The 23,775-nt window shown below is 44.6% G+C and overlaps 1 protein-coding gene across 1 annotated transcript; it reads right to left on the reverse strand.

Annotated features, from left to right (window-relative positions):
• Positions 1 to 384: 384 nt before the first annotated feature.
• On the reverse strand, positions 385 to 21,438 carry LOC117556927 (cationic amino acid transporter 2-like). The gene is made up of 13 exons (XM_034232530.1): positions 21,387 to 21,438; positions 19,866 to 19,954; positions 19,165 to 19,569; positions 17,886 to 18,041; positions 17,638 to 17,803; positions 17,379 to 17,515; positions 16,699 to 16,921; positions 15,265 to 15,401; positions 15,078 to 15,180; positions 1,501 to 1,634; positions 1,199 to 1,365; positions 982 to 1,090; positions 385 to 897 (listed from the first exon to the last, which is right to left on the reverse strand). The coding sequence occupies exons 3-13, from the start codon at positions 19,532 to 19,534 to the stop codon at positions 767 to 769; spliced, it is 1,833 nt and encodes a 610-aa protein (XP_034088421.1). The 5' UTR covers positions 19,535 to 19,569; positions 19,866 to 19,954; positions 21,387 to 21,438; the 3' UTR covers positions 385 to 766.
• Between the last annotated feature and the right edge of the window lie 2,337 nt (positions 21,439 to 23,775).

Here is a 23,775-nt window from a genome sequence, read left to right on the forward strand (position 1 = left end):
ATCAACTGAACATAGTGTGAGCCCTTTTTGTTTTTAAACACAGGTGTAAACTACTTTGAGTCAGTTTTTGCTGATGGGAACTTGGGTCCCCCTTGCACCCTCGCTGCGAGGGGGACTCAAGTTTCCATCAGCAAAAACACGTGGGTTTGCTATCCTGGCTCCAAAATGGTGGAATGAGCTCCCCATTGACATCAGGACAGCAGAAAGCCTGCACATCTTCCGGCGCAGACTGAAAACTCATCTCTTTCGACTCCACCTCGAGCGATAGAATTACTAACAAAGAACTGCTAACAGAGCACTTATATACTAATAAAGGACTGGCTTATCTATAGCCAGTTGAGTAGCACTTGAAATGTTTGGCTCTATGAAACCTGATGTACTTATATGATTCTGTTTTCTTCAAGGTTATGTCTTCCTGGTCGAATGTACTTATTGTAAGTCGCTTTGGATAAAAGCGTCAGCTAAATGCAATGTAATGTAATGAGAGTAGATTAAGATGCTCCAAGACAACAGGCAATTTATACAGATCCAGAAATACATCAAGCAATGCTGGCAACGACAATATTTAGATAAATTACAAACTCCATCATAATGAAGAATAAAAGTTAACAAGTTGGCCTATCTGTCTATTTCTCTGCATCAAAACACTGAACACCTGTTGCAGATATGTATCAATGCAGGATCAGATAAGCCTGTTTAACAGTTGTTTCACACTTAAAGCAGTTATTCATGGAAACATCTTAATGTATTTCCGCTTCAGCTGTGCTTAGAATTTTTCCTCTTTAATGACGTCCATGTCTGTTTGGCCGCTGACAGTTTCAATCCTTTGCTGGGTGCCCATCAGACGCTTCCTCTGAACACTATATCGGATACCGTAGACAAAATAGATGACTAACCCTGGAGAGAGAAAGGTGGGTCATTACAGTTCAGAGACTAACTCAATAGAATAACTTTACTTTTCAAGCAGATATATATTCTTACCCACTAACATCCAAATAGCATATCGTATCCAGGTTTCTCCACCTAACTGGACCATCAGGTATACGTTGATGAATGTACTCACTAACGGCAAAGCAGGGAGTAAAGGCACCTGTGAGCAGAAAATAGAAGAGATGAATATATTTTGTAATTAATGTTAACTAGAATGTATGCACAAAATGTGTCTAGTTTCTCGGATACACAATTGAAATGTTCTCACCATGAAGGATGCCTTGGAGCTATTTTGTGGATGTCTCCAGATGAGGAAAGTGTTAAACAGCACAATCAAAGCGAGGATGGATACAAGCACCAGACTCCATACTTCCAAATTGGCCAGAGCGTCCAATGCTTGGCTCAGAATGACAGAAAGTGATACCAAACATGCAACTGGAGAAAAAATATGAAAAAGAGTGATCAGTTCGTGGAGCAGAGGAACAAAGACTTTTCAAAAGCATTAACTTTGGGGTAAAGAAAAGGAAAGTGTCTAAAATATAAAAAGGCACTCATGTTTGCCGTTCGTACCAGACAGTATGGTCAGGATGGTGACTCTTCTGGAGGTGGATGAGTTAGGGGTTGATGGAGGATTAAAGAGGCTGAACTTGGTGTTTGTCTCTATGATTTGTAGGTCTGAGTCTTCAGATGGATCTGGTTGGTACCTTGATTTAAAAAAAAGATAAAGATGAACCATAAATTCAGTTTGGCTAAGTGTTTCTAGTAATGCTGTCAAAATTATCGCGTTAACGGCGGTAATTAATTTTTTGAATGAATTGCGTTAAAATATTTAACGCATTTAACGCATGTGCAGAATAGCCCGCCCCATACATCCCACCAGTGGCAGCGCCAGGGTATGGCTAGAGTAGGCTACACCAAGCCCCCAGGAAGTGCGCCGGACTCAGATGAAAATATTTGTGCTGGCCAAACGGCGGTACTACACTTCCGTTTGGTTGCCAGGCCCGGAAACACTTTTTCCCATTGACTTACATGGGGAAAGAGTGGTCTGTAAATCGTTGGATAATTTTTTTTAAACTAAATAAACTACCCAGTATGAACACTTGTATAGCCCTTATTAAAAACATTCGTTCCTCAAGTTGTAATAATGTGCTAATGTGAGTTATTTCCTAACAATCAACATTGGCACCTCTGTTGTTTCCCCGACTCAGACTGCAAGGAATCTGGGTGTGACCCTAGATAACAACCTGTCCTTCACTGCAAACATCGCTGCTACAACCCGCTGCTGCAGATACATGCTTTACAACATCAGGAGGATACGTCCCCAGCTGACCCAGAAAGCGACGCAGGTTCTGGTCCAGGCTCTCGTCATCTCACGCCTAGACTACTGCAACTCCCTCCTGGCTGGTCTACCTGCATGTGCCATCCGACCTCTGCAGCTCATCCAGAATGCAGCTGCTCGCCTGGTCTTCAACCTTCCTAAATTCTCCCACACCACACCGCTCCTCCGCTCCCTTCACTGGCTTCCGATAACTGCTAGAATCCACTTCAAGACAATGGTACTTGCGTACCATGCTGCGAATGGATCTGGCCCTTCCTACATCCAGGACATGGTTAAACCGTATACCCCAGCACGTGCACTCCGCTCTGCATCAACCAAACGGCTCGCTGCACCCTCGCTGCGAAGGGGACCCAAGTTCCCATCAGCAAAAACACGTGGGTTTGCTATCCTGGCTCCAAAATGGTGGAATGAGCTCCCCATTGACATCAGGACAGCAGATAGCTTACACACCTTCCGGCGCAGACTGAAAACTCATCTCTTTCGACTCCACTTCGAGCGATAGAACTATTAACAAAGCACTTATATACTAATAAAGGGCTGGCTTATCTAAAGCCAGTTGTGTAGCACTTGAAATGTTTTTGCTCTATGAAACCTGATGTACTTATATGATTCTATTTTCTTCAAGTTTGTATTTTGTTGGTCGAATGCACTTATTGTAAGTCGCTTTGGATAAAAGCGTCAGCTAAATGCAATGTAATGTAATTTCCCTTTGCATTATGAACGTGCATCTAACCCACGGGACCGCGCCGTCCGGCACGTTCATGTTACGTGTCCCGACCAATCAGAGCACACTGTGCTCACAGGGAGGGTGGGCAAAGCAATAGCAATGTTAAAACGAAGTAAACTGGATATAAACTCCCCAAACAGTTGAAAACCTACCAGTTTCACCAACTGTCTCTGCCACCTCCCGCCATGCCTAGTTCCTCCGGTTTAGGTCCCGGTAGGTGAACAGAGTACAGTCATACAGGACTGGGACATTTGCCACGGCAATGATTAATTTATCCTCCATTTTATGACATATGGAAAATAGTCAAGACCTGCGGTATCAGCATACACGCGGTTTGATTGGCTAGCGCTTGTACTGGCGGGAATTGCATAAACGCGATTTGATTGGCTGATGCCAAGCATCGAGCCTCAAAAGTTGAACATTGTTCAACTTTTGATGCCGATGCTCGTGATGCTTGCAAAGCCATGCCATGCTCCCCACAATGCAGTTCGGCGAAGTTTAAAAATCGTTACGGCCCGTCTACACTACAGGCATCGAAAAATGCTTTCAACGCTTCGCCCATTCATTTGAATGGGGTGACGTAGAAGATTTTGAATCTTCGCCGAACTGCATTGTGGGGAGCGGAGCATGGCTTTGCAAGCATCGTGAGCATCAAAAGTTGAGCAATGTTCAACTTTTGATGCTCCCGATGCTTTCGAAGCTGGCATCAGCCAATCAAATCCTGTTTATGCAAATCCCGCCAGTACAAGCGCTAGCCAATCAAACCGCGTGCAAGCTGGGAGAGCCAGACCGCAGTTCATTTCCTCATATTCCAAACGAGAAATTACGGTAGCAAATCACCCGGTTCTTTACGACCAGAACTATTTACCGGGATACAAACCGGAGGAACCAGGCATGGAGGGAGGTTGCAGAGTCAGTGGGTGAAACTGGTAGGTTTTCGCCTGTTTGGGGATTTTATATCCAGTTTACTTCTTTTTAACATTGCTATTGCTTTGTATGTCGGGGGCGGGAGATTCATGTGATTGGTTGTTGGTCGCGTTGCTCGCAAAAAATCGCCAAGCTTCAGACACGCCCAGCATCAAGATTTGTTGATGCCTGTAGTGTAGACGGGCCGTGTCTGCCATCCCACGGAGCTGTAATAATGGATATATTGCACATGTTTGCTATAATTCATTATCATACTACATGGGCTGTATGATTAAATCTTGTACCGTAAATGTTGTATTAAATAAAGTTAATATTACTTATTATTATAAGTATATATATATAGGCTACAGTGCAATCATTCTTTCATGCTAAATTAAGCTCTGTTGCTTGGATATCACTAGATCCTGTTACAGCGTAAAATAAGTACATAACGATTGATGTTACATTAGCATAATGACTAGCTAGCTGCTAACTGCCGCCTCGTTAATATCAAAACGGTGCCGTTACGTGTACGCAAATTGACGTGCTTGATGTAAACGAGCATTTTGGTTAAAGTTGCGCATGCGCTATGAGCGCACATACGGGTACTTCTCAGGCATGCCGGGTAATCTGTGACGTTTCGCTCTCTCAAAAGTTGAGCCATTTTATCATCATGCGCTAATGAGCAACTCTCATAGGAATGAAGGAGGCCCCGCCTCCCACGCTGTATCCAGTTCTCATTCATAACACTCCGTTCGATGTCTCACTATGGGATGCGCCTCATCGCGGAGCAAACAGAAGCATCAATCTCATTACGCCAATCCTGATTGGCTGGAGATCTTGACGTCAGCGTCAGGGAAATCACCCCCTATAAGTAGCTTGCGCCACAACGCATGCGCCATTCAAACACCTCTTCTCGCTTCAGAGCACATCTCTATAGTAGCCGGACAAGCTTAACGGTCCACAGACTGAACCCAAATATAACCATTTCGGTTGACGGGCGCTCGCCGGCTACTCCTTCTGCTTCGCAAGAAGACGGTAATACTAACGCCAGTTAGTATTAAAATCAACCTCGCCGTTCTTTCCCCGGAAAGTAAGGTAAGGTTTTGATTTTTCTCAAGCTAGCTACGCACCTGTTGCTAGCTAGCTTCCCCTTACTACCGACACCACGGTAGCGAGGACGCTTTTCTTTTTCTCTCTCACGGAGGAGAAAAGGATTAGAAGTATATTGACACACCAGTTAATATTCTTTGAGAACAAAGGACCCACACCGTCCCTTTTTCTCCGGATTAAGGACGGGTTGGTAACACTTTTTCTCTCAACGACGTACCTGTTACGAGCGGGTCCTCTCCACGCCACGAGGCGAACAAGATGGACGCCTCTCCCCCTCACACCAGAGGAGTCAGGGACTCGGAGGCTCGGTTGAAGATAGCAGGCAGACTCACACCAGGTCTGCTCGTCCTGCCTCGGGCTGGAACACGCCCAGGAGGCTATCGACAACCCCGGCTCGTGCGGGCATTGTGCCCTTTTCACCCGAAAGAGCCTCCACCGACGGCTAGCACACCAAGCTAGCTTGTTGGAACAGGACTCCCTCATGTCCACTGATTCGCCGTTTGGCAATCAAGACACGGGGGCGTCCGCCGCAGAGACTGAGCCCCTCACTGTGTCGGTCTGGGGCTCACTAACAGCGGCAGCTGCGGAACCGGGATCCCACGCCGTTCAGGCCGGGACCCGGTGGCGGCAAGAGACGCGGGAACGGAGCCCCACGCCTCACCAGGCGGGAGCTCCCGGCGAGACCTCACCATGGTCTCGCCCGCAGAGGCTCGGCCTGCTCCGCATACCGCCGATGGAACTGCTGGTGGCAGCCCACCTCCCACCGAGGATGGGTCACCAAGCAGGAACCCCACGCTGCCAGCGAAGGTGGACCGTTTCCAGTCGACCATGACTGAACGGTCCTACAGAGCCGCAGCGTTGTCCGCCAGGGCTCTGAACTTTGTTCAGGATGTGCTTGACATGCCCATCGTTCCCGAGGGGATTTTCGGCTCCGCTCTTGCCTCCATGCAGAGGAGATGCGAGTCGAAAAAGAAGGAGGACGAGGCCCTCCACCTCTGCCTCCCTCGAAGGGCCCAGCCGCTGCCTTCGCAGCGGCAGCCCTTCGTCCAAGCTGCTCCGAACCCTGCTCGGTTCAAAATACCGAAAACGCAGAGGTCGCAGTCTGCCCCGAGTCCCCAGCCCAGGCAGGGGACGAGGGCGAGCTGGCCTAGAAAATCTCCGGTTCCGGCTGCAGCCCAGGTGCAGCCAACCCAGAATTTCGGCCAGCAGTCGAGGAAGAAGAAGCGAGCGGCGTGACAGCCCCTCCTTCTCCCCTCTGTGACAGAGCTGGAAGTCTACGGTTCCCCAGCTCTAAATGTGTTCCCGCCGCCTCGAGAGATGCCTCAACACCATCCTCAAGTCCGCGTAAACACATGTCACACACTTATTGATTATTCTGTCATAAAACATTTTCCGCTGACGCATCCAGGCTTCCAGCCAAGGGCGCAGCTCGAAAATGAAAAGAAAAACAAGAAAAACAATAAACAGCCCGTCAACTGTTCCCCTTCTGAGAGCAGCTACGGCCTCTCTCAAAGGGCGGACAATTGACGGGTCTGTGAAGGCACCACCGTCACGCGCATGCGCAGTGCCGGCTGGGGCTGTAAAGGCACCACCGTCACGCGCATGCGCAGTGCCGGCTGGGGTCGTGAAGAAAAGCCCGCCCCGAGTCCCCAGCCCAGGCTGGAGACGAGGGCGAGCTGGCCTAGAAAATCTCCGGTTCCGGCTGCAGCTCAGGCGCAGCCGACCCAGAATTTCGGCCAGCAGTCGAGGAAGAAGAAGCGAGCGGCGTGACAGCCCCTCCTTCTCCCCTCTGTGACAGAGCTGGAAGTCTACGGTTCCCCAGCTCTAAATGTGTTCCCGCCGCCTCGAGAGACCAACACCATCCTCAAGTCCGCATAAACACATGTCACACACTTATTGATTTTTCTGTCACAAATCATTTTCCGCTGACGCATCCAGGCTTCGAGCCAAGGGCGCAGCTCGGAAAAATGAAAAGAAAAACAATAAACAGCCCGTCAACTGTTCCCCTTCTGAGAGCAGCTACGGCATCTCTCAAAAGGCGGATTACAGGCGGGTCTGTGAAGGCACCACCGTCATGCGCATGCGCAGTGTCGGTGGGGATTGTCGAAAGGGGGAACCACTGTGTTCAGACACTAGAGGGCCCCATAACACAACAAATAGAGACTCAGAGGGGAAGAGATGTGACATCTCCACTGGCTCTAAGGAGCATGCAGTGGAAGATGCTCACATCATCTGCCTGGGTTTTCAAGACAGTAACACGGGGCTACAGACTCCAATTCGCTGTCACCCCCCCTCGCTTCTCGGGCATTCTGCATTCGCAGGCCCGAGGAGAGTCAGCCCATATTCTGGAGAAAGAGATTATCTCTCTCCTAGGAAAGAGGGCTATATCTATTGTACCCGCCGAGCAGAGTCAGGGCGGCTTCTATTCCAAGTACTTCGTCGTTCCCAAACGGGGAGGGAACGGAATTCGGCCAATACTTGATTTGAGGGCTCTGAACAAATATCTAAGAAGATATAAGTTCAGAATGCTCACTCACACATCTCTGCTGCGGCTCGTGCGACAAGACGACTGGTTCACATCAGTCGACCTGAAAGATGCGTATTTTCACATCCCAGTATATTACCCACACAGGAAATATCTGAGATTCGCATTTCAGGGGATCTGTTATGAATACAGAGTACTCCCCTTCGGTCTGTCTCTCAGTCCAAGGGTGTTTGTACGATGTACGGAAGCCGCGATAGCCCCGTTAAGACAACAGGGTATTCGCCTGGCGACCTACCTGGACGACTGACTGCTTCTCGCACAGTCGGAGCAGGAGGCTGTTACGCAGACGAATGTCCTCGTAAAGCACCTGCTCAACCTAGGTTTCATAATAAACACAGAGAAGAGCATGTTGTGCCCCGCGCAGACTATACTCTTCCTGGGTTTACACCTGAACTCGGTGCCCTTTTCAGCTCGCTTGTCAGCGGCTAGAGTGAAAGCTTTCAGAGCTTGTCTCGCTCTTTTCCAGCTGCGCAAACATGTTCTCTTCAGATCATGCCTGCGATTGCTGGGGCTCATGGCGTCAGCCATCCTGGTCGTACGACTGGGACGCTTACACATGAGGGAGTTTCAGCGCTGGGTGGCCGCCCTAAAACTAAACCAACCAGCCCCGCCATGGTCTTTAGGGTGGATGGAGTGATGGTTACTGTGAAATGCGTAATGGCACTGCGCCACTGGCTGCACCCAATTTTTCTAGTACGAGGTGTGCCTATGGGTGCTGTCCTTTCACGGAAAGTGGTCACCACGGACGCATGTCTGACAGGTTGGGGAGGTATTTATGAAGGTCGCCCGGTGAGGGGTCTCTGGAGCAGAGACCTCCAGCGGGCACACATAAATTACCTGGAGCTTTTAGCGGTGTTTCTCACCCTAAAACGCTTTCTGCCTTTCCTCAGGGGACATCACGTCCTCGTGAGGACAGACAATACGACCACGATATCGTATATTAACCGCCAAGGGGGTTTGCGTTCTCTCCAGTTACACACACTGGCGCGCAAACTTATCCTATGGAGCGGTAGGCGTCTCCTCTCTCTGAGAGCGACGCACGTACCGGGAGTGAGGAACCTCGGGGCAGATCTACTGTCCAGAGGTATACCACTTTATGCAGACTGGACTCTACATCCAAGGATTGTGAGCCAGCTGTGGGTGCGTTACGGCAGAGCCGCGGTGGATCTGTTCGCATCGAAAGACAACGCTCAGTGTCAGCTGTTCTTTTCGATGCGCGATCTAAATGCACCGTTAGGCGTGGATGCACTCGCGCACAATTGGCCCCCGGGCCTTCTGTACGCGTTCCCACCCCTGGCTCTGATACCCCCAACTCTGGCCAGAGTGAGGGAGCAACGCCACACACTTATCCTGATAGCTCCGCACTGGCCAGCTATGTACTGGCTAGCGGAGATATATCAGCTGCTGTGCGGGCAGCCATGGCAGCTCCCACTACGCAGGGACATACTGTCCCAAGCGGGGGGGGCGATCTTTCACCCACACCCAGAGCGCTTGGCTCTATGGGCCTGGCCCGTGAGTGGTACAATCTAAATACAGTGTGACATGACGCTGACCCTGGCAGCTGCCAAGCGAGCCAGTGGCACTCATGCACTATCTGTACAGTTTTCATGCACTCAGTTTGCCCCAGGGCAAACAGAGTGTGGTTGAAGCCTGACCCTGCCTTTATCTTAAGGCGGTCGGTTCGGGGTACCACATTTGACATTAAGGCATCCTCCCCGCCACTGTATTCCTCCGGGGAACAGCGGCCGGATTTGCCGTGTCCAGCCCGTGCTTCACGCACGTACAGGGACAGATCAAGGGTGCTTTGTCATAATGACCAACCCCTTGTGTCCTGGGCTAACCCTTATAAGGGCAAGCCTGTTACTAAGCAACGGCTCTCCCACTGGTCTGTGGAAGCAATAGACCTATCGCTAAACCACGCCCCAAATAGAATTTGTCCAATCATATCACAGCAAAAATCCCTCCTGGTAGAAAACTCGGACATCACCAGAAAAGCCGTTTGTGGGGCGCATCAAACCAAAACCAGACGTCTGTGATCGAAACCACTGTGAAGAGTTCAGTTTCTATGTTTATCATCTAGCTAATATCTGATGGTGAAACGCTGTGCGTGGGTACCTGTAATTCGGACACCAGGTACCCTAAAAGACTGGATGGAGGAGTATATTTCGTACCTTTTCCGAAGCCCAAAAGAAAACTCAACAAATGCAAGCGGTGGATTATGCTGTGTCGTCGACCACATAGCACATACACAACTGAATGTGAAGACAATTACCAAGGACACTTATTATTGCTCAAAGATAAGGTCAATTCATAAAGACATAATATTTGACGGCATGTATTAGAAACGTAGACCAAACTATTAGTTTGCTAACGATTGACTTTGACTGCCAACTAGCTAGCGTATATCCAGCCCAGCTAACTAACGTTAGCTGCCAACTTGTTAGCCAGCTAACTAGCTACAGTGTTATCAACATCAACGTTTGCTGTCTGACTTTTCATCCTCGCTAGTTAGCTGGTGTTTTTAGCTAACTGTCTTTTCACCTCAAAGCACTTCAGAGATGGGAAGCCAACTCTGGAATATCCAGATCCCATCCGGGCTCTCGTGTGTGCTGCTCCGAAAAGACACAGACCCTCAACCAAAAAAAGGTAACGTAACAGTCAGCCAGGTGCATAACAGTGAAAATGATGACCAACAAGGACAGTTATAGTTATAGATTTAATGTAGTGACCACCACTGCTAACATTGACTTGAACTCCCCCGCGGCCATTGTCAACAGTCATTCACGGTCGGCTTTGTTTGTCCGAGTTTTCAAAGGGGGCGTGGCTTAGCGATAGGTCTATTGCTTTGGGGCTCATACGAGTCAGAGTTCGCAGGCACCCTCGGGTCCGCGAGCTCTTTCGACTCAGAGTCTGGCTGCATTCTGGACTCTGTCCAGGATGTCTCCCATCAAAGACATTGGTGCAGCGGCGAGCTGGTCCTCGCCGCTCACTTTTGTCTGCCTCCTAACCAGTGGCGGCGGGTCATTAGGGGCAGGTGGGGCACAGCCCCACCTAGTGTCAGAAGAAAGTATTACAAATAATGATTACAAAAAAATACAAAAAAATAAATAAAAAAACATATCAAATATATTTTAAGGTCATGTTTAATAATCTGATTCGTCTGTACATTTCTGTTTTAGTCTGTGTTCTTCTAATTAGTGTCTAGAGTGCCGTTTTGAGCTGTTTAGAGCCATGTGGGACAAAACCCGATCCTGCCCCTCCCTCTCACAGTCTAAGTGAACGGTGATTGTAAAAACTACACTGCGCATGCTCAGAGTATTTTTCTATTTAATGTGTGTGGCAAAAAAATAATGACCGTAGGGGCATAGTGCTGCCATCCCCACCATACGTCATCTCACATAATTCAGAATTGATTGGCTGTAAGTACTCACGTGTGCAGTGCTGCGAAACGTCACGTGTTGTTTGAAGAGGAGACGAGAGAGCAGCATATAGCTAACATCACCAGCGATTAAAAGAAGTAAAAAACTGAAAGAAAATGAATGAAGTTGACCATTTACTGGAGCACACATTTGAGACACTTAGTCTCGGAGAGAAACTGGAGGTAAAGCGCCTCGGTGCCCACCATCCACCGGATTTCCAAATGGTCCAGACTGCGGGCAAAGTTAAACGTGGGTTTAACGCTGAGTGGTTTGCTAAAAAGAAATGGCTAACGGCGAGCATCCAGAAGAATTCCCTCTTTTGCTTTCCTTGCCTGCTTTTTGGTGAAGATCAGGGTACTTGGTCGAGGACAGGTTACAAGGACTTAAAGCATCTTTCGGAGAGGACAATGAAGCATGAGAGCAGCAACAGTCATTTGGAAAATGCCGTAAAATTGGGATTACTTGGAAGGGTGAATGTTGCAGCTCAGATTGACAGCGCCTACAGACGCGGCATTGATTCTCATAATAGGAAGGTGGAAGAAAACAGGTACGTGCTTGGTCGGATCATCACCTGTATTAAACTGTGTGGGAAATGTGAGACAGCACTGCGGGGCCACAACGAGTCGGCGGACTCTCTGAATCCAGGGATATTCAGGTCAATTTTCGAGACAATGTGTGAGGGTGATTGCAGGCTTCAACGGCACTACGAAGCTCAGCTTGTTTTCAAAGGGACATCAAGCACCATACAGAATGAACTCTTGGACTGCATGTATGATGTGTACAGGGAGGAAATAGCCAAGCAAGTGGACAACACATCATTTGTTGCCGTTCAGGCCGACGAGACAACCGATGTCTCCTGTAAATCGCAAATGGTGATTGTGCTGCGATACATTATGCCTGACCTCACAGTTACAGAGCGTTTTTTGGAGTTTGTGGAAGTAAAGGACAAAACTGGTGTAGGTCTCTCTAACAGCATCAAGGCTGTTCTGGAACCCCTGAAGCTGAAAGAAAAGCTAATCGCTCAGACCTATGACGGGGCGGCCGTCATGAGCGGTAACGTGCGCGGGGTACAGACGGTGATGAAGGAGACGTACCCAAACGCTCAGTTTGTTCACTGCTACGCCCACCAACTGAACCTGACCCTGCAGCAACTGTGTTCAGCAAGGATGAGCATCCTGAAGGTGTTTTTTGCAGATCTAACTGCTTTTTCCACTTTTTTCTCCGGTGCTCCAAAACGTGTTGCAGCTCTTGCAGAGGCAACACAGAGACGCATCCCACGGCCACCGGCTGTGAGATGGAACTTTAAAAGCAGAACTGTGAACGCGGTTTGGGAGACCCGAGATGCACTACTTCAGTGTATGAAGCATATACGCGCACAACCAGGATGGGATGCGGTCACCATAAGTGAGGCATACGGCCTGTCAAAGAAACTGCGGGACCGAGCATTTATGCAGCTCCTGGAGTTTTTTTTCGTTGCTTATGCCAGAAGTGGATGTTCTATACAACACTCTGCAAAAACGAAGCATCGATGCACCTGGGATCAACAGCGCGCTCTGCCGTTTCAAGGAAAATGTTCAGAAAATGAGGCAGAAAACTGATGCATTGGCCGCCACTGCTCATGATGGAACAGACGAGCCAGGCCGACGAGTCAGCAGCACAGCGCCGGTGATGAAGGAGGCTTGTGACACAGTCATCTCACAGGTGGAACAGAGGTTCTCACAGAGTGACCATTTGATCGCTGCAAAGCTTGTTGACAGCTCATTCTTCCCACAGCATGTCCTGTCATTTCCTACACCTGAGCTTGACTGCGCCGTGAAACTGTGGCCTGCGTTGGGAAACAAGGAGAAGTTGAAGTCTGAGCTGACCACGCTCTACCGCCACAGTGAGCTTCACACTGGAAACACTGCCATGTCTCTGTTGAAATCCATTCACGAGAACAACTTGGAGGAAACGTTTGCTGAGACTGTTATTTTGGTCAAAATAATAGTGACAACTCCGATGACGACATCCGAGTCAGAGAGGAACCTTTCCACCCTCAAAAGGATAAAGACTTTCACTCGCAACACCATGGGACAGCCGCGACTTAACGCATTGGCCATGCTTTCAATTGAAAGCCAGTTGATCCAGCAACTACAGGACTTCATCCCCAAAGTGATAGACACATTCTGTCAGAGGAAGGACCGCCGTGCCGCTTTTCTTTTCAAGTGAGCCTTCAGCTTTGGTAAGTTCATTTATGTCATATATTTTGTTGATCTTCTGTGTTTGGCCTCTGCTGGATCGATTGATATTGTGACCTCGATGATGAGTGTCTGTGTTTTCCTTATATTTACAGTCTATGGTGTTTTAATGCTAAAGCATTACGGTTGTTGTTATTGTTAAGAATTACTTTGTGATGGTGACCTTTACTCCATGTATGAAGGTGCATTACTATGACATCCCCACGCTGTGTACGTAAATGTATGCGCTCACAGTGTTGCTCCTGTGGTCTTCAGTATGTAATTTGACACTCCCCCTCTCTCTCTCCTCCCCCCCTCTCTCTGTCCCCCCTCTCTCTCTCTCTCCCCCGACCTCTTTCTGCCCCCCCAGTTTTGTACACCTAGAAACGCCACTGCTCCTAACAGGCTGGACGTTCTGCTCCCAGTGTGACTCAAGCAGTGCTGGGCACCTGGTTGAGTCAGAGCTCTACCTGTTAAGTTCTGGTTGGTTTGGTGATTTTCGAGATAAGCTCGTCTGGCAATACGGGAGCTACAATTTCCCATAGTGAGACATCGAACGGAGTGTTATGAATGAGAACTATAGGTTACTTACGTAACCCCAGTTCTCAGAGTAACATGAAGTGAGATGTCTCACCAGACGGCCCTCCTTGCTATGGTGAAGCGAGAAGAGGTGCTTATTTTGAATGGCGCATGCGTTGTGGTGCAAGCTACTTATAGGGGGTGATTTCCCTGACGCTGACGTCAAGATCTCCAGCCAATCAGGATTGGCGTAATGAGATTGATGCTTCTGTTTGCTCCGCGATGAGGCGCATCCCATAGTGAGACATCTCACTTCATGTTACTCTGAGAACTGGGGTTACGTAAGTAACCTATAGTTCTTATTATACATATATACATCCATCATGGGCTACACCCATACCAAGAAATGGCTTAGCCCCACCATGAAAAATGATGTTAAAGTAAGCAAAATAAAGTCCGTCAACTCGCGCCGAGTAAATTGCACAGACAGCAGTTAGTAAGATTGATTTCAGTAGCCACTTGTCTGGAAATACCGAAGACCAGAAACGGTTTTGAAAACTTTTGTCACGTAGTGATCGTCTTCTCAATAGAACATATTTGATAATGTCTTCTGGCCAATCAGAATCAAGATAACGGCGTGGTGTTGTTGCAGGAAGTCCCGACGGAGAATACTTTTGCTGTAGTACAGGGGTGCACATAACTGGTACGCAGGTTATGTGCGTAATCTGAAATGCGTACCGTCACTTGTGTCACATTTGCATACCGATGTAGGCCTACTTGTGAAGCTTTTCCAGAAGGCGGTAAGATCACCGGACGACAGAGTCGGTCTCCGTGTGCACAGACAGGGCTGCTGTTAACGTCGGTCTACTCTGTACAACGGAATTGTGCCAAAACTACGCCAACCGGCTGCGGAGGGAGACTCCCCCCCTTCACTGGAGAACTGCGCTAAAACAGCTGATCACAACTTCACACTCTGTGGTCAAGAAGTACTCCACTAGCCCCCCCCCCCTGTCGACTTTCCTGAAGTACTCCCCCGTTGATAGAAATCAACACGTAATGAATTAAGACCCCACGGTTTGATGATTGATAGGTGTGTGGGCTGTCTTTCATTTTGACACACAGAAAAATGTTAATAAACATACTGTATGTTAAATGGATATATCTGCCTTCTTTCATTTATCTTTCCATTCCCACAACAATATACATAAAGAAATGGCATATTTTGGACATAGTTCGAATGGTGATTAATCATGATTAATACATTTTTAAGCTGTGATTAATCTGATTACAATTTTTAATCGTTTGACAGCCCTAGTTTCTAGATAAAGCCCTGGGTGAGAAGAAGCAGATACAATGAATATACCTCAGTATCAAGATGCATATGGCCACGAGTGTGTAAGCAAACAGAGTGCCGATGGACATCATTTCTACCAATGCTTCCAGGTCAAACAGCAGCGCCATGATGGCTGGAGATGACAATAAGAGAATACAGAGTTACTTTTAGTCCAAACACTTTAGCATATAGAAACGTACAGCTGTAACATCTGTACCTGCAACAAATCCAGATGATATGGTTGCTAAAGCAGGACTGCCCTTGGCCGTGACTCTGGTCAAGAAATGGAAAAGCAGGCCGTCTCTTGCCATGGCGAACAGCACCCGGGGCATGGGGAACATCGAACCCAGCAGGCTGGAGATAACAATGCAAACAGGCTCAGTCAACACTCATCAAAAGGCTTTTAGTACCAGGACAGTTTCAAATGCATAGAATAATGCTACATAGTAATTATTAGTATCAGTTTTAATCTGGAAAAAACAAGTAAAACTAAAAATGAGTCTACACACCATGCTAGAAACTCTGTGAGGTTAAGTTGTATTGGTGATTTAAGCAACAAATAATTATGTCAGCATGCTAACATGCTCACAATGACATGAATCTGAACATGCTGATGTTAATTAGGTATAATGTTTACCATCCTTACCATCCTTGGTTAAGTATAAGCATGCAAACATCAGGAATATCATTAGTGTTGTAGGTATGAAGTCATTACCCAAGTATCAGATGAAGAGAATTGTTGACCTGATGAAGTTACTACAAATCATCCTGAGGAGAACATAAATGTCTGAATCACATTTCATGGGGATCTATCCAATTGCAAATGTCAATGGAGACATTTCACTCAAAACCATAATGGTTGACCTTGTGATGGCTCAACAGGAAAAGTCAGGGATCACTCGAGTCACTATGAGGACAATGAATCTCTGCACTAAATTGAATGGCAATCCATTCGACTGTTGTTGAATGGATTGCCAAGTGGTGGATTGACCAAATTACCCTGTGGGAGCACGACTAAAAAACAGTTGTTTTTATATACATACATACATATAGATTACCAAACTGTAAATTGAACAGGTATAAGTTTTCCTTTATTCTACTGTCAATCAAGCTGCTGAACAGTCAGAAACAATTGTGATTATGCTGTGTTAGGAGTTGTTGGGAGGTGCAATGTTTACAGTGTAGTTTGTGCAATTGAGAAGGTTAAATAGGGGAAGTGCATTATGTGTAAATAGGTATGGACACAATAGGGATATGTGCAATTTGACGGACACTATGCATAAGTGCAATAGGGAAAGTGCAATATTGATTTGTGTATGAATACAATAGGGGAAAGTGCAATATTCGATTTATGTATAAATACAACAGGGAAAAGTGCAATATTTGATTATGTATGAATGCAATAGGGAAAGTGCTGTACCTGTATGTTTCTTGTTTGTTTCTTTGCCATGTGATATGTGATCTCTGTTCTGTATCTATGACTGATTGACCTGAATGTTTCATGTGTATTATCTCGATGCCCAAGACAAATTTCTCCTAAGGGAGACAATAAAGCTCTATCTTATCTTATCTTAACATCTTGTTTTCCATAGACCTACATTGTTTTCTCCAATGACCCCGTTACCCAGACTTTACACCCAGTCGTTTTTACCTGGTGGACAGGGCACACAGCGACCCCACAGCCACAACATATTTGGCTGGACCCCAACGAATGTAATCAAAGGCCACTGGCAGGGGGCTTTTTTCATCGAGCAGGTAGTAAGGCATCATCAGGGTAAGAGCAGCAGACACAGCAAAGTAGGCGACAAAACAGATAACGAGTGAGGCCACAATGCCCAGAGGGATTGACTTCTGGGGGTTCTTCGTCTCCTCGCCTAGGAAGAAATAAACAAAGAACCTTAAATTATATTCCTCCTCCAGCTGTTTGGGGTTACATGACAGTAAAATAATACAATCACATTAATATGACAATTGGCAGAATGACAAACACATTTTTTTCCTGTTTCCACTTAAAGGAAAATGTTTATAGTGTGTAGTCACATCTGATGACCTTCATCAGACAGCGTTTTCTCAGGGTTACAGTGATGATTCAGTTGTTATCAGTTTACTGAGGTCAGATGATAACAACTGAACCATCTTCGACACCAGTGAGCAAAATCCTTGCCATGATGAAGGCAACTACAGATGGATAATTAAAAAAATACATAAGATAATGGAACAATTTTGTCTCGTATTTTTATGGTAAAGGATCTTATACTGGTATATACAGTATCTTACCATATCTAACCTTACAGTATACTAATCACTCTGGACTAGACGTTGTCCTCTTACCTGTTGTAGCGATGCAGTCGAATCCAACAAAGGCATAAAAACATGTTGCTGCTCCGGCCACCGTTCCACCAATGCCATAGGGGAAAAATCCACCCTCTCCATATATGCTTGTCACATTGGCAGTAGAGCTTAAGTTGCTGCATTTAGGAGAAAGCATTATTTTGTGTTTATCTACTGTGAGATAACCAGGGGAGCAATATTACTGTAAAGGATCCTGCCCACACCCAAACACAGACTATATTATGCTCTTTGACATTACTTGAATGCTGCTGTGGCGTTTATCAGAGCTTCTTCACTGATTTGCCAGTTGGAGATGTCCCCCTTAATGAATCCAGAGATGACCACAAACAGCAGCACCACGATGTTGATGACTGTGAAGATCTTGTTTATTAACGTTGACTCTTTCACTCCAAATGCCAGGATACCTTGATGGAAAACATGGTAATTGTCACTTTCTTTGAATGCATTGCTACTACCGTCCAAATGACATATTTTTCATAATTTTACCTGACAGTATCATGATTAGTCCAGCAGCAAAGACATCTGGGTAAGGTGCCAGGCCCGGGAGGCCAATGGCTGCATTTGCTTCAAGGAATTTGGATATGACGCCGCCGATGAGGTCATCAAATGTCCCACTCCATGCCAGAGCAACACTAGATGTCCCTGCAGATAGTGAGTGACAGATGCAATAAATTAATCAGCCTGAGTCACCATTTAAGTATAGTCATAAACATAAAATACTGATGGTGATAGTTCCTACGTCTTCAACGCTTTATGACTTAGTTAATTTAAACAACAATCCTGGTTCATGAGGTTAAATTACGACAATTACAATCACTCAAGTAATGAATTTGAAAGTGGCATGAAAGTTGTGTTTTTATCTGAAGAACAGTAAACTTCCGCTGTGGAAAAATGGTCTTGTGACGAGGTAAAAGGTTGCAGAGTCTTAAAGAGTGTCATGTTGATGAGTTTCAATGTTCGCACTGTGAGAAACATGTTATATAAGTGGAAAATACGTTATTAGAGGGTGTAAATAACAAGTTTGAGCCGGGGATTAATACTAAACCATAGACTAAATCCATAGATTATTTTTGTTTCTCTACATTTTTGGTGTATACCAGCAACTCTCTTTTCAAAACAACCTTATAACAGTAAGAAACGTTCATCACTAAATACACTGGGAAAAATGCTGCTCCAAAATCAAGTAAAAGAATAATGAAAACAAGGTGTTTTCATTTGTAATAAGTAAAAAAATCTGCCAATAGAACAAGTGAAGATTTGCTTGGTTAGATTTCTTGAAATAAGATGGGATATTTAGATAAAGGAGATCTTAATTAGCTGGGAGAACTTACTAATATATATCTTACCCGGATCAGTAAATGTTATTACAAAATAAGCCTGAAATACTCAAACGTTTTCAGTTTTCTGATGTTAGTTGGTGATTTTCCAATAAGAATTTGTTATAGTTTTTTTAATCAAGTAAGATTTATTTTTTAAAACAAGATTAACCATCTGTTACAAAAACCATAGCAGCTTAAAGAACTTGTTTCATTTGAGATACAACTCGAAATAAGATGTTTTCAAGAGTCTTGAAGATTTCTTGTCTAAAAACAAGACCCTATATCTCACTGCATTACCTCTTCAGTTATTAGGTCTTATATCAAGTGTAAAGACATATTCTGACTAGATATTAGACATATGGCAAGATTTCTAGTTTTTACAGTGTATGAAACATTCTATTATTTTTGGTATTGCATTCAAATATTATGCAGTGTATCAAACTTGCCTATGACGTAGGAGAGTAACAGATTCCACCCAGTGATGAAAGCCAGCAGCTCTCCAACCGTCACATAGCTGTAGAGGTATGCTGAGCCTGTTTTGGGAACCCGAGACCCAAACTCTGCGTAGCATAGTCCAGCAAATATGGATGCCAGGGCGGCAATACCGAAGGAGAGGATGATGCTGGGTCCCGCAGTGTCTCTGGCCACCTCTCCAGACAGGACGTAGACCCCGGCCCCCAGGGTGCTGCCCACGCCTAGGGCCACCAGGTCCAGAGTGGTGAGGCATCGGTTAAAAGTGGACTGCTCCCCGTCTGGCTCCAGTGGCTTTCTCCGAGATAGACTCCCCAAGAAGGACTTCACACAGCCACACGCCATGCTTCTTTGGGTTTGGATGTTAAGATGTGGGAATTCTGATGAAAGGGACAGGTGGGAGGTAGGTTAAATGCTGTAGCGAATGAAGAAGAAAGAGTGAGGAGTGGAGTGGGGGAGAAAGGGCAAATCAGTGAACCTTAGAGTGAATAATTGTCAGGTCAGCCCCTCAGTAGAACAAAATTTCTCAAGCATAACACATTTCCTCTAAATGTGTTGTTAATGCAACAGTTACAAAGGGATCTATTCATCAAGGCAAAGTCCAATTAACAATAGAGATTTGGACATATTGCAATTTGTTAAAGATTATAAGATTATATTAGAAGAATTTACTCACATGTTTTGCTAAGATTCCACTAAATGTTCATTAGGGTCAAAGAAGACTGAATTCACTCACGTCCTCTGTGTATTTCCTTCACAGGTGTGCTTAGAAGAGAAAATTACATTAATAGGACCTGTCATTCCCCTAAATCACATTATTCCGTTATACATGCCCTTCTTTATCACCCCGCTGATATGATACTGCTGATGCTTGTAGTTTTCAAAGCGCAAAGCAACGCCCTGCTCGAGAACTGCACTTTACACAACCTTCAATTACTTACACAATTACTTCCGTTAGAATGTATGAGGAATGCAGATTGGTTTATAATTTGGCAATAAAAGAAAATAGTTTTCTATTTTATAATGTGTTCTCGTCTCGCCAGCAATATCATGTCTAAGATATTTACTCCTCTCAGATTGATTTATTGTTTTTATTCCCTGTGTTGACCTGCTTTTTTTTTTAAATGAAAAAGCCATTTTTATTTTGTAAATGACTCTAAAAACAGTTTTTTGGATTTCTAAACAAGAATTATAATTCAACCCATTTTAAAATATCTGACAGAGAGGGACAAATAGGAAATTAGGAATCTTCTACAGAAAACTAAAGAGGACCAGTCTTGTATTTTCTTAATTATTTTTCAAATGTGTCTGTGTGTATTATACGTGAGAGATTATTTGGCTTTCATAATTGTTTCATGATTGTGCCTTCAAGATAATCCAAGACTTTAAGATTCACATTCGCCTATGACTTTGAATTGTGTCCTTCCCAAACAGAAGGTGAAGGTGGCAACGAAACTGAGAACAACTCTACATAACCACATTCCTGCTATCTGATGTGACACCTTTCAATAAAACATGTTTTTTATTATAGAAGTATGCAGAGGCACATCATCCCACACTGTTCTCAAAGTGTGTTTACATGCAGGTACATGTTACACCTTATCACTGTGGCTGTGTTGGAGTTTTGCTGCTTATCTAATAGGAGCCGTGACCCCATCACTACTTGGAGGTGTGAGCCTGCCTGCCAGAGTTAATGAAGGAGGACAAAGCTTCATTCATAGCCGGCTGCACACTTGTTTTTTGAAAGGTAGCTTTCACCTTCTGATCTCCCATCAGGGTATTTCAGCTCACATAATCCCTCTCGGCATCTCCTTCAGCAGACAGGAGGCGAGTGGGAAAGCAGCCTGTGTGTACGGTCAAAGTACCTTTGAGAAACTTAAAGCTCTGGCTGCCTATCTGCAGATCTCAGGGTTTGAGATACCGTTTGCAGAGGAACAGTAGGGTCATGCCTAACTCAATAACAGCTACTACACACGTGATGTGCAGCTTTATGATCAGAGGGTTGATCTGTTTCCCAGTTAAGCTCAGTTAATGATCACTGATGTGTTATTTATGGCTGTCTACTGTGCAATTAAAGACACATCACAGATACATATTACAGTTCACACTCAAATACACAGAAATTAAAGCAGAGGTCAGAGATTTTAATCTAACTGGCTGATGGTCATTTAATTCAGAAGATATAGAAGTTGTTTACCTTGTATTCAGTCCCACGAGGAGTGGCTGGTGACTGTGTGGTGAAAACAGCGCAAAGAGGCAAAAATATCCGTGCTGTTGACTTGGATGAAGGAAACATGATTTTTACTGCGATATATACAAGACTCCGAGTCTCTGTGACCCTCCCACTGGAATTACTTACAAAGTCGCCTTTCTCACTCAGCACCAGTTTGGATAATAATGTGCTCATTATTGCACTGACGGCACAGGGTGAGAATTGTGAACAGCAAATCCGATTCAGAATGTGAAAAATGCTTTTGTGCTCACTTAGTTGTTTTGTAGACTTTTTTTTGTATTCATTGATATGTGGTGAAAGATTATTAGGAGTGTTGAATAAAGAATACATGATATAATAGATTCTGAGAAATTGCTGGGAAATGTAAAAAATGTATTGTTGAAATAAAATAAAAAACAACAGTAGTGAAATCATGGATGCAATCAAACCATTTAAAAAAAAAAAAGGTTTTAACAATTTCTAGTTCTGGATTATCTCAATTAAAATAATCTCAATTCCTAACCTTGGGATGTTAATAATTCTATTTTTTTGTCTATAATTTAATACAGTTGGGTTGGCCTTTTGAAATGTCCCATCTGACACTAGTCAGGTTCTCATGATAAGTGTGCAATGCTATTTTAAAACAGGAGAGGTCAGTGTACAACACTTACTGGTGCCTCATAGTCGGAGGTGGGAGGTCCCCTCTCACTCTGAACACTGGCGGAGAGAAAATGAGGCCAAATAATATGATATGAAGATGTATGAATATGGAAGAACAAGTCAGAAACAGCCCTATTTCCCTGATAAACACAAACAGTTGATGGTTTCAGAGTGATGGTTCAAATAATTCCTTCATGTTCTTACAGTAAACTGAGGTCAAGGGTGTCAGTGAAACATTGATATTACCACAGGTTGGATTCCAGTCACATGAAACACTAAACATATTGAGTAATGCCTCTGCTATTCATGGTACTGTGCAGTATGTAAGCCTCCGTGCTTCCTGGAAGTCACCTCTTATCCACCCTTCGGCCAGCAAACTCAATAAAATGTCACCAAGGATCAATTGAGGTATCACAAATCTATCTGCATCAAACACCACAGCCAGCACGCACATATAATAAATGTTGGGGCTCTTCAAAAAGTCTGTTTAAAGACTTAAAAGCAAATGTGGAAGAAGTACTACAAATACAGACCAAAGTATTGATATCAAATTATACTTAAGGCGAGACACGGCAGGCAAAAAAATCTTTTTTCAAGTACTGGTACATTTTGAGATGTTGAGCTATTTTGATTCTATAACATGTTTTCTTTCAGGCCTTTGGAAGGAAAACGTACAAAATACACATTTAAGTGTTTATTTGACTATAGTTTGTCTATTTGCGTCTGTAGATTTCTCCTAAATTCACCAAAAGTTAGCATTCTAACGTAACATAAAGTACCGCGACCGCTGTGTGCACCATGTCAACAGAGATATCGTTGGAAAACTGTACAATCTCATCGGATCCAAATATGGTCATTTCCTTTGTATCAGCAACCAATCGTGAAAGCACAAAAAGAAACGAAATCTCATTGGCTGGTGTCAATTTCTGACAACGTGATTCGTTCAGATGCGTCACGTGGTGTGCTAAAACACTTCCTGGTTAGCTTTCCGCTAGAAATTGAAATCTCAAAATGGCAAAAGAACGGCGAAAAAAACATTCACAGAGAAGACGACAACAATTGTCACTTGCATGAAGCAAGGTTATACAAAAAACAAATGACCCCGAACATATGAAATACCTTCACGGAGTACGTCGATGCGCAAGCTGTCATCCAAAGAACAGGAGGGTTTAGCTAGCGCCTCACTGCAATCTTTAAAGGTCGTTTTCTCAAAATGAGTTTTTTCTCGTACTCTGAGTTCGAAATTTCAACTTCAGTAGCACGTACATACACCAAACCTTCCAGTTATATTCCTATCAATATTATGAAGGCTTTTACAGAAGGGTTTGTTCATATATCATTCATAGCCTGAATTATACAACATTGTATACCTAAACACATGGCGAACATGGATATTTTAGGGCTGTTGACAGTATTTTATGATTTATGGAGTGATAAAAAGAGATATCCAATATCCCTTCTGTAAAAGCCTTAGATACTAATATGACTACAAAATGAAACAAGAATTTTGAACCTGGCTTTATCCAAAGTTCAGATTTTGATTCCTGAAATGTGTTAAAATATGTGCATATTTAATAATAATAATAATAATAATAATAGATTTAATTTGTTAGCGCTTTTACAGGTGCTCAAAGACGCTTTACATATATAGTGAAGAGAAAATAAAATAAAAATAAAGGGACAACAAATAAATATATAGTTAAAGTTAAAGTCA

This window comes from Gymnodraco acuticeps, unplaced genomic scaffold (assembly GCF_902827175.1).
Source record: "Gymnodraco acuticeps unplaced genomic scaffold, fGymAcu1.1, whole genome shotgun sequence".
Classification (NCBI taxonomy): domain Eukaryota; kingdom Metazoa; phylum Chordata; class Actinopteri; order Perciformes; family Bathydraconidae; genus Gymnodraco; species Gymnodraco acuticeps.

Excerpts from the sequence above, each read along its gene's own strand:
- LOC117556927 (XM_034232530.1), bottom strand. The coding sequence starts at position 19,534 with ATGGCGTGTGGCTGTGTGAAGTCCTTCTTGGGGAGTCTATCTCGGAGA. Across the intron at positions 17,804-17,885 it reads ACTAATCATGATACTGTCAG|GTATCCTGGCATTTGGAGTG; the intron begins GTAAAATTATGA and ends TTTTCCATCAAG. Across the intron at positions 898-981 it reads TGCTATTTGGATGTTAGTGG|GGTTAGTCATCTATTTTGTC; the intron begins GTAAGAATATAT and ends TTCTCTCTCCAG.